The 15,081-nt window shown below is 49.8% G+C and overlaps 1 protein-coding gene across 2 annotated transcripts in view; it reads left to right on the forward strand.

The window, feature by feature from the left end:
- Positions 1-15,081, forward strand: part of LOC135904875 (uncharacterized) — a 116,543-nt gene that overhangs the window by 57,636 nt on the left and 43,826 nt on the right. For both annotated transcript variants that reach the window (XM_070535920.1, XM_065435863.1), the window contains exons 4-5: positions 1,360-1,552; positions 2,542-2,871. In XM_070535920.1, coding sequence (XP_070392021.1) covers positions 1,360-1,552; positions 2,542-2,871 — 523 coding nt within the window. The remainder of the gene's footprint in view (positions 1-1,359; positions 1,553-2,541; positions 2,872-15,081) is intronic.

The raw sequence follows: 15,081 nt of genomic DNA on the forward strand, positions 1-15,081 counted from the left end.
GCGCCTCTCAGGCGTTGGGAGGGAGCGCCGCGCCATGAAAACGCTCCTCACGTAGCGCGGTCAGCGTAAACGCTGGTCGCCCTCCCCCCTCCCTCATTTTTCGCCGCTAATTGTATCGGTAGGAGGGGTTGCGCTCGCAAGCGCGCGCTTACATCACATTGTTTCCCCAGCGCTCGTTGCACGCTTAGCCGAGCGATCGATTGGCACCGTGCCGCCAGGCGAGGTTCGAACCGCAGAACGAGGTTAATCGGTTTTAAAGTTTCCTGAAGAAGGCATCCCTTTGTATAAACTTGTACTGCAGGTTTTGGTGTACGGGAGCACGAATTTTCCCTGAGGTGCCGTAAATTCAATGCGCAACTGCGCAAATCCCTGCTGTGCGCGTCGTCACGTTGTGCCCTTCTCACGATGCGCCTTGAAAGATTACGCACTGGCTAAACGACGTACCAGTCCATAATACAAACAAGACAAAAGTTCAAAGGTAGATGGAAACGAAGTGATGAGCAATACTCGAACGAGGAATATGGTAGAAGTTCCCTCGTCGAAACGTTGGCGTAAGCTACATTCTTTGTTCGAGTATTGCCCATACCAGTACATATGGTTTCTTAGTGTGAATAGAACTATTTAAAATTGTCAGGGCGTGTAGCACAATTGTAACCTTTTAGCTGGATTTGCCTAAGAGGAGGATATAATTTGCACAAGCAGTCGAAACGCATAATTGGTGAATTACAATATTTACGCTAATTAACTAATTTCTTTAGAAGTCTGATTTGCATATTAGCAACTAGCACGGCCATCTGCCTCTCCGGGACATGTGCTTGTGGAACACCGCCAGGCCCTGCCTCGGGACTTTTCCGCCAGGTCAATGCAGCCGTTGGATCAGACGTATACTTCGAGGTGCAAAGGCATCCCAGCTTTGACATCCGTCTCGGTACAGGTCTCTTAAGGCATCAGCTGGCCGGCTGGTGGTGAAGGCAAGACAGCAACCCGAGCTCATTTACGAAACAACGACACACCGAAATGAGACCGAGCTTAGGGCGCATTCACTCCTTTGCGATCAATCACCGGCTCACTCTGCCAGGTGGCGCAGTCACCGGGTCAGCCCAGCTTCTTGGCCAAGGACGCGTGCCTGCACTTTAGGCCTATGCACGGTAAAGCGGAAGTCCGTGCTATAGCTGCTGCACTCTCTCTCCTCCAGTACCCCACCGCCATTATATATGCCAGATGACGCCCGACGTGATGGAAGGGTCGAAGACAGTTGCTTTCTCGCGCTCGAATGCGCCATGAGGTAGCCGACGGCGAGCCCGCGTGATTGTTGCGCATGTGCAGCACGGCTGGTCACGTGGCTCTTGCACGTTGCAGGTGGACGCAGACGGAGCGACGTTCGGCGGCGGCGGCGGCGGCGCGCGGGGACGCCCTGCAGCATCAGCCGATGGGGCTACCTCCCGATGCGAGCGGGGCTGCGCGACCCTCGCGCACCACGGACATCGAGTCGCAGACCGATCCAGTGAGCAGGGCGCCCGCAGCTAACGCTGCCGGTGGAGGACAGCACGAGGTGCGCGGATAAACCGAGGAGTGCACGTTCGCATGCTCTTTTAACGCACCTCTACGAGCGAGGAACTGACTAAGGTGGTAACAAAATGAAATAGGAACTAGGGGAGCTGAATTAACAGAAGGATCGAGTAGCGAATCCATGAACAAAGGGGGGGGGGGGCGTGCATAAACGAGCAACATCATCATACGATTCTTAATGAATGCGCGTAGATCTCGGCTGAAAAACAAGACGTGAAGATTTAGAAATCAACATTATAATAAGATTACAATAAAGACTGCATATAAGATGTGCAGATGTGTACAAATACGGAGAAAAAAGGTCAACATGCCAAGAAAGAACAAATAGGAACAACGTTAAGCACTTGTGACCAACCTCGATTGTTCTTCCTTTTCTAGCCTTATTTCGCTTGCACCGTAGAAGCGAACTTCAATAACAAAACATTCTTTAGCGGTTTCAGCGAAGCCTTTAAAGATTTAAGGGCTACCGTGGCCGGATCGAGTCTAGTTTACTTTAACTTTACTGCAGTTTCATGTACCGTACCTTCATGAGCAGAATAGTGGCGAGGCAATGAGAGCACAGACCATATAAACTACACGACAATCGTCGTCGTACAGTCGTCGTCCCGCCATCGCCATCACACACTCGTCGTCATCCCACTGTCCTCATTGTTTCATCGCCCTGCCTTCACCATCATACTGCCTTAGGCTGCGCCAGTGTGTGCTTACAGAAAGCCGGCGAGCACTCGAGCATCGGAGAGGAGCGTAGTAGTTTAAACGAGAACGCATTAAAACGCTATGAAACGTCCTTTACACTGAAGTGTCATGGAAGAAGCAAGACCTTGAGACCCTCGAGCGATTCAGTGAGCTTGGGACAGGGAGCGAAAGCGCACTAGCCCACACCACAAACAAGGCTTTTAACATTCGCTTGGGACACACGTAACCATCCTGCGAGTTTTTCCCAACAGTGTGAAATTGAACCTTGGCCGGCAGGTGCTGTCCGACGAGGAGCTGTCGTCGCCGCTGACGCACATCGAGAAGATGATCGGGGTCGCGGAGAGCGGTGGCCTGAGCGACGGCATCGCTCAGATCCTCGAGGACATGGACGCCGAGCCCCGGCCCAAGACGCGGCCGCGCACGCGCAGGACGGCCACGGGCGTCACGGTTCGGGCCGCGAGCAGGCGGGACACCGGGGTGCAGACCGTCAACGACCCGGTGACCGACGAGGCGCCCGAGTACGCCGCACGACCGCCACCCTGCAAGAAGCGCGAGATGATCCCTTCCATGGCCGTCTTCCAGGAGGTCGACAGGATCGCCCTGCAGGTACTCGGCGCGCCCAAGCGTGTAACTCGTTAATCTCGTCTTACGTAGGCTCCCATAAGCAAGTGCAACATACTTGCAAGAATGTTTCACTTACTAACTGGAACCTATGCGGAACGAAACGTTTTTGAGCGTTGGCTTTTTCACTGGTACAGACTCAAGCCACTGTTACTGTACGTCTCTCTTACTATTATTACACATAAGTTTCCCCCAAGTAGATTGAAGATCCTAATCCCGTTTCATATTGGTTTTATATTTGCAAGAAATGTTCCATGAACTTGGTGAAACTGATACGAACGAGATTAACAGTGTACCGAAGGTGTCAAATCTTGCTACTGCACCTACGCTTTGTACCTTTAAGGGTACTGGTTGGTCTCATGGCTAACATAATTACCTTTAAGGGATATGTTCGAATCTTTGACGGAAGAAACAAATATCTTGTTTGTGACTTTTTATGGTACTACACTCGTTGATACCTGCTATAGACGACACGTAAATTGCAAGAAAAAAACTAATTTCAATAGCTACGTTTGGTGCGCACCAGGTGGTCACAATTATTACACCGTTTTTAACTATGGCTTATCTCATTGCGGGTGTACGTTTGGCTTAGTATTGCGTGCGAGAACATTTTGCAGCCTTTAACGTAAGGGCGTATGTCATGTAACAAATCAGCCCTCTAAAGGCACAAGAAATGTTACTGTGCTCACTTTGTAAAATCATGCCCGGCTTACTTGTACAATGGTCACAAGGCCTGAGTGGCCTATATATACATTGCTACTGCTAGTGGTGGTGTTGCAGCAGCGGGGTTTAGTCTGGTATGCTTGGCTTGCAATAGGTTCTGTGTGACACTTCCCACGCTATTCGTGTGCACGTTTCAGCCAAATTCCAGCAATTCGTTATCTTGGACGCTTAAAAAGCAACGTAAATAGGTGCAATCAAATAAATCTTGACGAAAGGCGCAATAAATGCGTTGTGCTATTGAGTTGTTCGCGTGGGGCATGGGAAAATTTTCATCAGGAGGAGGCAGAAACGGGCGCCATAAGATATGAGAGGCAGTGATTGATGTTTTTACACGGATATTTATTAATGAAGTCTAACTTTACACATCTACAGCAGGCCTGCATATAAAAACAGCCATTTGAGGTGGTGCCGTTATGGCTAGGTCAGCTGACATACCCCTCCCCCCACCTCCAGGTAAAGGGGAATTGCGTCACGAGCGCCAATTTCTTCCCTGGTGCTTGGTAGGCCAAACTCCAAGGGGCAAAAAAAAAAAAAATGAAGCCTGCTTCGATGGCAACGGTTTTGTTGATGCGCGAGAGGGAAACACCGTGCCACTTGTCGTCTGCTATGCGCTCTTCGAGCACACGACTTTCTCTACAGGCGCCAATGGAAACCAATACCGAATACGAAAAGCGCATTCATTATCACATTTCTAGTGCGTGTGAAAAAAAAAAAACGGAACTGTTTTCCATACTACAGTACTTTTAATCCATGCAGGTTAGTTCTGATTATATTTGGTTGCAGGATTTCAAGTAGACATACGCTCCCAAAATTTAATAAGCAAGGCAATTCAATAAGCAAGTTTTAGGGCTGCTGTATATTCGTGTAACATGGTAAGTATTGCTGATTTCTCAATAGCTGGCTGAGTGTACTAGGCATCAGTTTTTTAGAGCCAGTTTTCTTGATCGATGAAAGTTTTTGATTCGTCTGGTTAAGGATTACGCAATTGAGCGTTTTATTTACTTTGGCTTGATTTTTCTGCAAGATACCCACGTGAGCAAAACTACCAGTACTTTAGCGCTGCTGGGCAAATTAGCATAGTAATTTGTGCTCCGGAAGAATTTCTGCCATCAAGCGGCGAATTAAGCTTAGGGAGGAGACGACAGCTCGCGGCAAGAACTGGCTTTGCCGTGTCATGTGCTGTAGCGCCAAGCGAGGCGCGACATTTTACGAACGCGAATTCGCTCATTGCGAACTAAAACTGCTCGGCTTTTTAGTTTAGCCTTAATCGGGAACATGGCGCATCTCAGACGAGCAAGACGATAAAGTGAAATTGGCGAGCACTCGGTTTCTTGGCGCACGCGGAACAAATTTCTCTGCGTGACGTCACGTGGTACTCGGCGCCGCATCTGACGATGTCGCAAAGACGGCACTCGCCGTGCCCTGTCCAATGGTTTCTGTACGAAAATAACGAACTGCAGAAGCGCAGATTGGAAACCACTAATAAGTTGTTTTCCTTACCTTCAGCGATCCAGGGGCCGCTCTTCTGCTCCAGCAGTCGGCACAGCCGACCACGACAGGGCCGGCGTAGTGATTTCCTGTGAGGTGGTCAGAGAAGCGGGCATAGCTGTCATACATCTCCTCCCACGTCAGCCCCGCCAGGACTCCTCATTTAGAGTCATTTTGACACATGTCACATCTCAAAAATGGACAAAATACCATGTGTTCATGATTAAAGAACACTTAAAAGCGAGACCAAAGTTGAGAGTACGAAGATGTGACTAAAAATTCTGCCCTTCTAGGCAAAGCTTGACAAGTGAAGCGCACATATGTCCTCACATAGGTAACTCGAACTTCTTGTAATTCAACACGGAAACGGCCACTGCTACGTAGCTGATTTCTTTTTTACTTGAGCCGTGTTCATGACCATTCAAAGGTCGTAATGCAATAACGGAAAGCTGGTCACCGGAATGCTCTCGAGCGTAACCATTCAGATACATTCAGAAGGCATTCAGATACCTTCGGCAGATATAACTTGCAAGTTTTCTTCTCGCGGAAAAAAATAAAGAACAACCGCTAACATATACCGAAGCGAAATTTCCATCTGCGCGTCAGCTAGCATCTATCGGACAAGTAGCTTCAGCTTCTTGCAACGCCACAGAAAAATGTGCCGCGCCAAACGGTAAATATATTCACTTGAAAACAAGCACGGAACATCTTTCGTTTTGTCCTAAAGCTGTTCTGATAAGCACAGCGCTTGTCTCTTCATAATGACTACAGAAAAAGTGTGCCTACTTCTCGTAGGGAAAAATTTCGGCCTTGTGTTGCTCCCCGAGTTGCCCCATCACACAGCCGCGCAGCAAGCCTTGTGTCCTTTCCTCAGTTTTTCCGACATTGCCGGAACACTCGCAGGCACAGAAATAAAGTTTTAAACTGCAGAGCATACGAAAAAACGGGCACGTGCATAGAAAGCGGCAGAAGCAGACGAAGAGAACGGCAGCCGAAGCGATAAGAGCGAAAGTGCCGCCCGTTGGCGCAACAAATGAAACGACCAAATAAAGATACAGGATGCCGAAAAAGAAAATAGCCAAAAGCACATTTTATTTCTGAACATAATTGCATCACTTCACTTTATTGTTACGTGGTTTGAAAATATAGAGCCACATATGCCAAAGTTATTGAATTTTCTTTTGGCTGCGTGGGACGGGAGACGATATCCTACTATCCTCCACAACATAGGAAACTAAGCAGAGCCCAGGCTTTCACACTCAGGTTACTCCAGGTCGGGGCATACCCTAACCCCGCACGGTTACACAAAATCTATCCAGAGATACAATCGACCAATATTTGCGAGCTATGCTCAGACGTAGCTAACTCAGAACACACGCTCTAGCGGTGCCCCGCGTTACGCGACGGCGTTAGGTTGTCCAAATGGGAGGCTTTCCTAAGCAGCCCCGACCTTGAAGCACAGCTACGGGCTGTCTATCGGGCCTGCGACGCAGCAGAGAGGCTCGGCCTTTCTGTACCATCTGGGAGCGGGCCGCTATGTGCTGACGCTCGTTCCGAAGGACCAGAATGAAGATTTACTATACCATACCATACCATACCATACCATACCATACCATACCATACCATACCATACGATACCATACCGTACCATGCCATACCATACCAGACCAGACCATATCATACCATCGTCACGGCGATGCTTTATTGTCAATACCGAAACTACCTCCACTGTCCACCCACTGGTGCCGTCGCTATAGTATGCGGCGTATCGTGTGGTGCCTCGATCAGGCCTCGATCGCGTCCATTCCTACGCTCCCTCTTTCTCTCCTTTTTGATTTTATCGTCGATCGTCCGGTATGTTTTATTGGTTGCGCGGCCCCTGTGGCAGCATACCGGACAACTGAGCGAGGGAGAGCGAGCGCGACAACGTGGAGGTGTTTTGCTCCCACGCGACCACCTTCTGTGTCATGACGTCACGACACAAACAGCTCCTTAAAAAATTCACCGATAATTACAGCACTCCCTAATGCGAAATTTGAGCGCAGCTCTATACGTATTCTCATTTCGCGTGTCAAGAGCTATGTTATAGTTATAAGGTACACGGTTCATATGAGAAAGAGAATGCTGTCAGTAGCTCGCTTTCTTTCTATACGGGTGACACGTGCTGCTCTGGGGCCATATCGTAGCCATTGTCGCCGCGCAGCCCGTGTTGCATGGTACTACGCTTTTACACCAACGACGAGAACGGCCCTTCGTCGCAGGGAAATCGCACCACCAGTGTCAGCCACGATAACAGTAAAGGAAGCGTCACATCGAGCCTTACTCGTAGCCGTTCGCCATCACCCCTTGTAAGAGCAGTGATCCCCGTCACACACGCTGGTACCAGGGGCTGACCTCAGTAGCTGACGCCCCGGACGAGCGTAGCTCTCCTCACCTCACGCCACCCTGGCCCTACCTCGGAAGCGCAGATGAGATCGTCCACGCGACTGCGGATGTCTTGTCCACAGGCTACCCAGCGCATGCGCAGGCCGTTTTCCTACCACTCCTCCTCTACTTTCCTCCTCATACTTTCACTGCAGCCTCCTCCTCCACTTTCGTCCTCGCGCACTCTTCTTTCATTTCCCGCTGCGCTCCGCGTTCGCTCTCATCTTTCATTGTGCTCGTTCGCTCGCTTACGCCGGGGTACGACGCCAAGACACGCCGGCGCTGAACGAAGGTATGAGTGCCTAAGAGCTGCGCTCCAAAAAAAAAAACCAAAACTGGTTGTAGATGAGCCATTGGAATACATTATTTAGGGTGTTCCGGGTCTTCCCACTGTATCTTCTAGGGTTTCTAGATTGAGGATTTCCAGTCACTGAAATGTCCGAAATATCATGTCAATATAATTTGTTAAATCACATCAAGTAATTATTTCAACAACAAAAACAACAACAACAACGACAAATAGACCCAGGAGGGGGAAAGGCAACTGGGGGGTGGGGGCACAAGTGCGCACCCTGTTGAATTGGCACGGCTTCGCTCGTTGTAGCTTGTCTAGATGACGAAGCAGAAACTGCCGGCACGATCGGGGAAATGCATCTTGCCTCCGCTATTTCTCGATTGGGAAACGCACGCGCCGCAGCGGTAGCTGAGCCTGCTTGCTGCTGCACGGAACTAACCAGAACGCGGTCCATACGCGCGCGTACAGCTGCAGCCGAAATCAATGCTCCTGTTCCGCCGGAATGTACATGTACTGTGCCGTGCGAACAAAAGAAATCGGACCGACGCTGCGTTGCGAATCAATAGCCATCACCCCTTGTAGAGGAGGTGTTTCATTGCCCCTGTACAGCTGGCAAAACAAGCGTAGCTGTCAGTGGGGAAAAAAGAGAAGTAAGCAAGAAAGAAAGATAGAGAAAAGAAGCTACGTACGTCGCTTCAGATAAATACTCGAACTTGTACAGAATTCTGGAACTCCACCTTTTTACCAACGATCTAGAACTGATCAATGGCACGTGCGTGGAACCTGGTGTAGCGAAACATAAATGTACATAAAAAAAAGGGCAGGGGTGGGGGGGGGGTCAACAGCTTACCAGTTTCCTTCATTGATGTTTGAGAAAGAAGAATGAACGTCGGCACGCTGAACGCACTTTCTCCCATATCCAGAAGGAAAAAAGAGAATTCAGAAAAGAAAGGAGGCAAAGCGAGAGCTTAAATGGCGAATCGCGAATAGTCCGGCTAAGTGCTGGGCGAGGTCGCGAGCATGCATCACATTTTACGCTGCTTGTGCTTCGTTGTGTCGTACGCTGTTATTACTTCCGGGATGCAAACTGCAGGTGACGTGTGTTCAGAAGTTATAAATTGAATTCACACTGAGTGTAGCTTAGATAGAATGCAGCGTTGAGTTATCGTCAGTATTGTGTTTTGCAGCAACAATGATCATGAAAGTGATGAGTCTGCGTTGAAAGGTTAATTATGACCCTCTGCCGTACGGAGTAAATAATAATAATAATAATAATAATAATAATAATAATAATAATAATAACAATAACAATAATAATACCAACAACATGTTTATTTTCATCGACGATGGAGGGAACTGCGGGAAAATGTCGCTTGAGAAACAAGCAACTTGGCTGAAGCCCGCAACCACTTCTACAAAGCAGGCAGCGATAGTACACATATTAAAAATACAAAAGGTTCAAATTTAATGCAGTTTCACATGAAGCAGTCACAGAAGTTAAAAATTTGAAAAACAAAGGCAAGATAATACTTTTTACGTATCGTGAGCAAGGATTGATGAAATGTTCATGTAGTGTTGGCACAGAAGTTGTTTGTAACTCAATATCTGATTTCTGAAATAAGTTTAGAAGGTTCGGCAGTGGGTATGATAATTTTTGCATAGAATTTGCAGGGACCACTTTCCACTGTTCGGTGTAACAAGTTGCGTACGACTGTGTTTTTATTGAGATTAGAAAACTCGTGCGGTATCTGTTCGGTCGCTGTTTTTGTGCGGTGCTCTGAGTTTTCTGGTTTTTGGACATTTACGGCTACCATTGACGACGATTGACCAACAAGACGTCGGGCGAAGGTTCAACGAGCCAGGCGCCTTACAGGTACGACATTTCTTTTTTGAGAACCTGGCTATTACCCTGCCGCTACGCTGGTCGGAAGCCGAGAACATCGTCACGAGCCTTATGCTCGTCCAAACGTAACAAGCCATATGAATGATGCTACGGGCCGTAATGAAAAGCCTGGGGCCTTGCAAGCGTCACAAAACTTCATAAAGCCGGCACGTTTGGTTCTCCACAACTCGGAATCAACTTCAGGGAATTCAGGAATAATGGCTGACGGTGAATTCGAGAGCAAGAAGCCTCGCCTAGAAGACAAGTACGATGACAGAACATCGAATTATGAGTTAAGTGATGAAGAAGACATGGGTGAAGACGCACCATTTACTTTGGTCACGTACAAGAAAAAGCGAGCCGAAGGCATTCCGGTTGTCTTTCGCCCAAGTGAAGGTACTACCTTTTGGCAAGTAAATCCAAACCGAGTGTCTGCCGAAATAGTTTCCGCTGCCAAAGAAAAAGTGCAGTCTTTCAGGACGAACAGAGATGGAAGTTTCAGCGTCAGCGTTGCTTCCTTAGCGTCGGCGAAACGCCTTTTGATGCTCTCAAGTGTAGGCGGCCTGGAAGTCAAGCCCTTCATCCCAGAGTCATACACGCGAAACGTTGGCAAAGTAAAGCATGTGCCTCTGCAGTATACGGACGAACAACTCCTAGACTTCTTGAAAGACGCAGGAGTTATATCGGCACGCAGACAGATAAGGTACTCCCGCCAAGAAGATGGAGCAGTACAGTCACATCCGCTTCACACGGTAATTTTGACCTTCAGAGACGATCGCCCTATTCCAGGAAGAATTTACTTGGGTTTCACCAGTCACCCTGAGTCTCCGCTAGGGGGCCGTGGAGTACTGACGTGCCTCACATGGGCTCCTGCGTCTTGCGCTCATTTCTACAGAAAGGCCACTCACCCCTTTCATTTTGCACCGACAGAATCGGCAAGCTGCAAGGAACCAGCGGATACCACCTACTTTAAAAGTGAGTGCGTTTTGGTCAAGATTTCGAGCTTTATCTTCACCGACCATCCCGTGCCTTGCTAAGCCTAACGCCGCGCGAGACCCCACAGGCCCGCAGGGAAGAACCGCTGTCGCACGTGCAACAGGCACACGGTGCGCGTGGAAGGAGTTCGACAGCGCTCGCTGCCGCACGTGCGTGGCACGTGCACTGTGAGCCGAAGAGGAGGCTCGGCGTTCGCAGGCGCTGCGGCTGACAAGCAGACTTTGAGATGAGCCAAGAAACACCCGCGACGGACGCGACGTCAAGCGAACGACGAGAAGAAACCAGCGCAATGCATACAGACTCAGCGGAAGAAGCCGACGTCGCGCAATCTTGGACCTACGATAAAAACAGCGGCAGAACCATAGACCTCAACGACCAATGGCTGACATGGGAAAGGAAAGGCAAGAAGGAAATCACGCGCATCAAAGCCCCCGCAGTGACCCAATCCACACAACAGCCAGCCATGCCGCCACCGCCGCGCAAATCCAGAATGCCACCGCTACCTTTGGACGACATCAAGATTGTCTACCGCCCACAAGCTGGCCTTGAACTCGCCAAATGGTCACTCGTCGCAGTCACTCACGCAATCGGAAGATCCAGCGGAATATTGCAAAAAGAATTCCATGACAACGTGCGAGTACAAATGCAAAAAGAAGAAAACCTCATCATTGCAAGTACAGCAAACAAGAACTACGCTCAAAACTTAGCCAAGGTCACTAACATACAGCTTGGAGGCAACATCTACAACGTAAAAGCCAACTCTCGTCTACCCGAAGATGTCAGCAAAGGTGTTATCTACGGTATCACGCCTGGGACTTGCAGTGCGGAACTAATGGACGGAATTCGAGTGCCAGCACGCTATACAGTCCTCAACGCCCGCATGCTCGGACAGTCCACGGCGGCGGTCATCTATTTTGAGGGCCCACACGTCCCCTACAACATCATTTATCAGAGCGGCGACTACCGATGCAAGCCCTACCGCAAATCAGTTCAGTATTGCCGAACCTGTGGCAACCTCGGACATCGTCAAGACGTTTGCCCAAAACCAACCCCAAATTTCTGCTACAAATGTGGCAAAACAAACCAACCCCCGAACCATGACTGCCATCCCACGTGCAAGATTTGCGGAGAGGGGCACGAAACCGCTGGGAAAGAATGCAAGAAAAAGCTCAAGCCCAACCCACCGCCTTACCAAGTAAGACAGCAATGGCAAAACAGGATCCAAGAGCGAGACAGTCGATGGAGCTCCAACCGCGATGAATTCCCTGAACTAGGCGCTGCCAATGGATGCGCCGCCAACTCAAGTAATGCCTCCAGTAGCACCGCAACAACTAGCAGACCCACGTCAAGGTCACGATCAAGATCGTGGTCGCGTTCCCGAAAACGCGTGAATTACGCTGAAGTGGCGAGTGCACGCGCCGCCAACTCAAGTAACGCCTGCAGTAGCACCGCAAGAAATAACAGACCCACGTCAAGATCACGATCAAGATCGCGATCGCGTTCCCGAAAACGCCTGAATTACGCTGAAGTGGCCGGCAGCTCAGGCAGTGCCAGCGTCGCATCGGCAGAAGCGGTAGCCGTAAGAGCCCTCGAGAGCAAGCTACAAAATCAACAAAGTCTCATAGACAGACTATTCCAAAGATGCAAAGAATATGAACATGGAAGCAATCAATCATTTACAGCGCTAACCACGGATGCAGTTGATTCCGCTATCGAAGCTAGAGTTCAAAAGCACCTCCAGGCTTTCGAGGACGTCTTCACAAAGAACATCCTTGCCCTGATTGAAAACATCACCAAGCCTGTCGTCGAGAAGATTGCGACCCTTAACACCCAAGTGACAACCCTCGCGAATCAAGTCGCCACTCTCACAAGCCAGGTTACCGGCCTAACAGCCCAGGTCAACAATTTCATAGCACACGCAAAGAACAATTATGTCACCAAGTCCTACCTCGACAGCCTTCTCAACACGACCGAGCAGGGTAGAAAGAAGGCTCGCACGAACAGTCGCAATGCCTCCCGCTCGATCTCACCCAACCATGATGCTGCCTGTGAAGCTGAAGATCCTCATGATGGCGACACTTAAAACCACAACAAAGAGCCCGCAAAATACTCTGCGCATCTGGCAATGGAACTGTCGATCCTTCCGTCCCCGGTATGCAAACCTACAAGAACTTGTCAAACTGGACTACCCTGATGTAATTGCCCTACAGGAAACCAATACCCACAACGTCCGACTTCAAGGATACATCGCTCATGCACAAACTCAACGCACAGCCATCCTTACCAAGAAAACTCTCACAACGCAGGAACACGAAATAGAAGACATCCCCATCGAGCACACCCTAGTGGAGATCATACCAGACAGAAAAACGCAGCAAAGTCTCTTTATCGCCAGCATATACAGCCCTCCTCGTGATCAACTTCCGGGATTCGACCACTTTGTCCGTGAACTTAGGAAACGCACGAAAGGCCATCAAGTTGTTATAATGGGAGATTTCAACGCCCCACATACAGCATGGGCTTATCCAAGCACCACGAAGAAGGGGGCGCGAGTGCACGACACTGCTCAACACCACAGGCTAACCCTCTGGAATGACCCATTGCAGGCCACGAGAGTCGGGAACAGTGTCTCCAGGGACACTAGCCCGGACCTTACGTTCACAGCGAACGTCCACTGGGCCGAGTGGAGTCGACTCTCGGAGACGCTCGGAAGCGACCACCACATTATCCAACTTGACATCGCGCACAACCGGAAACCAAACAAGACTGGAGTTGCTCGACTAACAGACTGGAAGTCCTTCAGAGACAACCTCAGCGGCAACACAACAATTGACGACATCGACCATTGGCTCAAGGGCCTTCTCATCACCGCAGAAAACCACACCAAGACCATCCAGCTAAGCACCAACACCCCCGCAGTCGACCCGCATCTCCTTCATCTCTGGGAGGCCAAAAGAAGCCTCCTGAAGAGGTGGAAGAGACAAAAGCTCAATAGAAAACTTAAGCAACGAATCGCCCTTCTCACCATACAGGCCCAAGCTTACGCGGAGCAACTTAGCAGGCAAAATTGGCACGCCTTTTGTGACAGCATACAAGGGACACTCAGCACCAAGAAAACCTGGCATCTCCTACGCGCTCTCTTAGCTACCGATCGCACCAAAACGCAACAGAGGCAAGATCTACACAGACTGATCCACAATCATGCTGGATCGGAGGATGATCTCCTTCGTGAGCTTCAGCAAAAACTTAGCACCGACAAGCCCACTTCATCAGCCACCCGAAAGGCGTACGGCGGTACACCAAACCCAGATCTCGATCGACCATTCACCCAGGCAGAGCTCCACGCAGCATTAGCCAAACTCACTAGAAACACCAGTCCCGGCAAGGACAGAATAACTAATAAGCTCTTACGCAACCTCCCGCAATCTGCCACTACAGCACTGCTACAGTACTACAACGACTGCTGGGAAAAAGGGGACCTACCAGCAGCCTGGAAGCATTCGGAGGTCACCATGATCCCCAAACCCAACAAACCCCTTCGCATCGAAAACCTACGTCCCATTTCCCTCACATCTTGCGTGGGCAAACTCCTCGAGCACATGGTGCACGACCGGTTAACAACATACCTCGAGGACAACGGACACTTGCCGCACACCATGTTCGGATTCCGGCAGCATCTGTCCACGCAGGACGTACTCCTGCTCCTCAAAGAAGACTTGCTTGATTACCTCGATCACAGACGCAAATCATCAATCCTGGCAATCGACGTAAAGGGCGCATTCGACAACGTGAGCCACGAAGCCATTCTCCGCAACCTCGAAGATACAGGCTGCGGAGCCCGGATCTATAACTATATCAGCAGCTTTTTGACGCACCGAACAGCAACAGTAGGCGTCTGCAACCTCCGCAGCGATAAATTTCGGCTACCCAACAAAGGAACCCCACAAGGATCAGTTATTTCACCCCTCCTTTTCAATATCGCAATGATCAAGCTACCGAAAGAACTGAACGCCATCCCAAACCTATGCCATGCCCTTTACGCCGACGACGTCACACTCTGGACCAAAGCACCTACTACTGGACAACAAGAACGCAATCTACAAGAAGCCGTAGATATTATCGAAAGATACCTCGGAGACTGCGGTCTCCAATGCGCACCTGAAAAGTCGGAGCTTCTTGTCCTGAGAGCACGGACACGAGGAAGACCACCTAACTATATCGAACCCGATCCTAGCGTCTCGCTCAACGGAACCAAGATCCCTACAGTCGACTCTCTTCGCGTACTCGGACTTCACATCCACAAGGACGGATCAGGGGTGGCCACTCTCCCGCGTCTCCAACGCACACTGTCACAAGTTACGCACCTCGTCAAGAGGATCACAAACCA

This window comes from Dermacentor albipictus, chromosome 3 (assembly GCF_038994185.2).
Source record: "Dermacentor albipictus isolate Rhodes 1998 colony chromosome 3, USDA_Dalb.pri_finalv2, whole genome shotgun sequence".
Lineage (NCBI taxonomy): Eukaryota > Metazoa > Arthropoda > Arachnida > Ixodida > Ixodidae > Dermacentor > Dermacentor albipictus.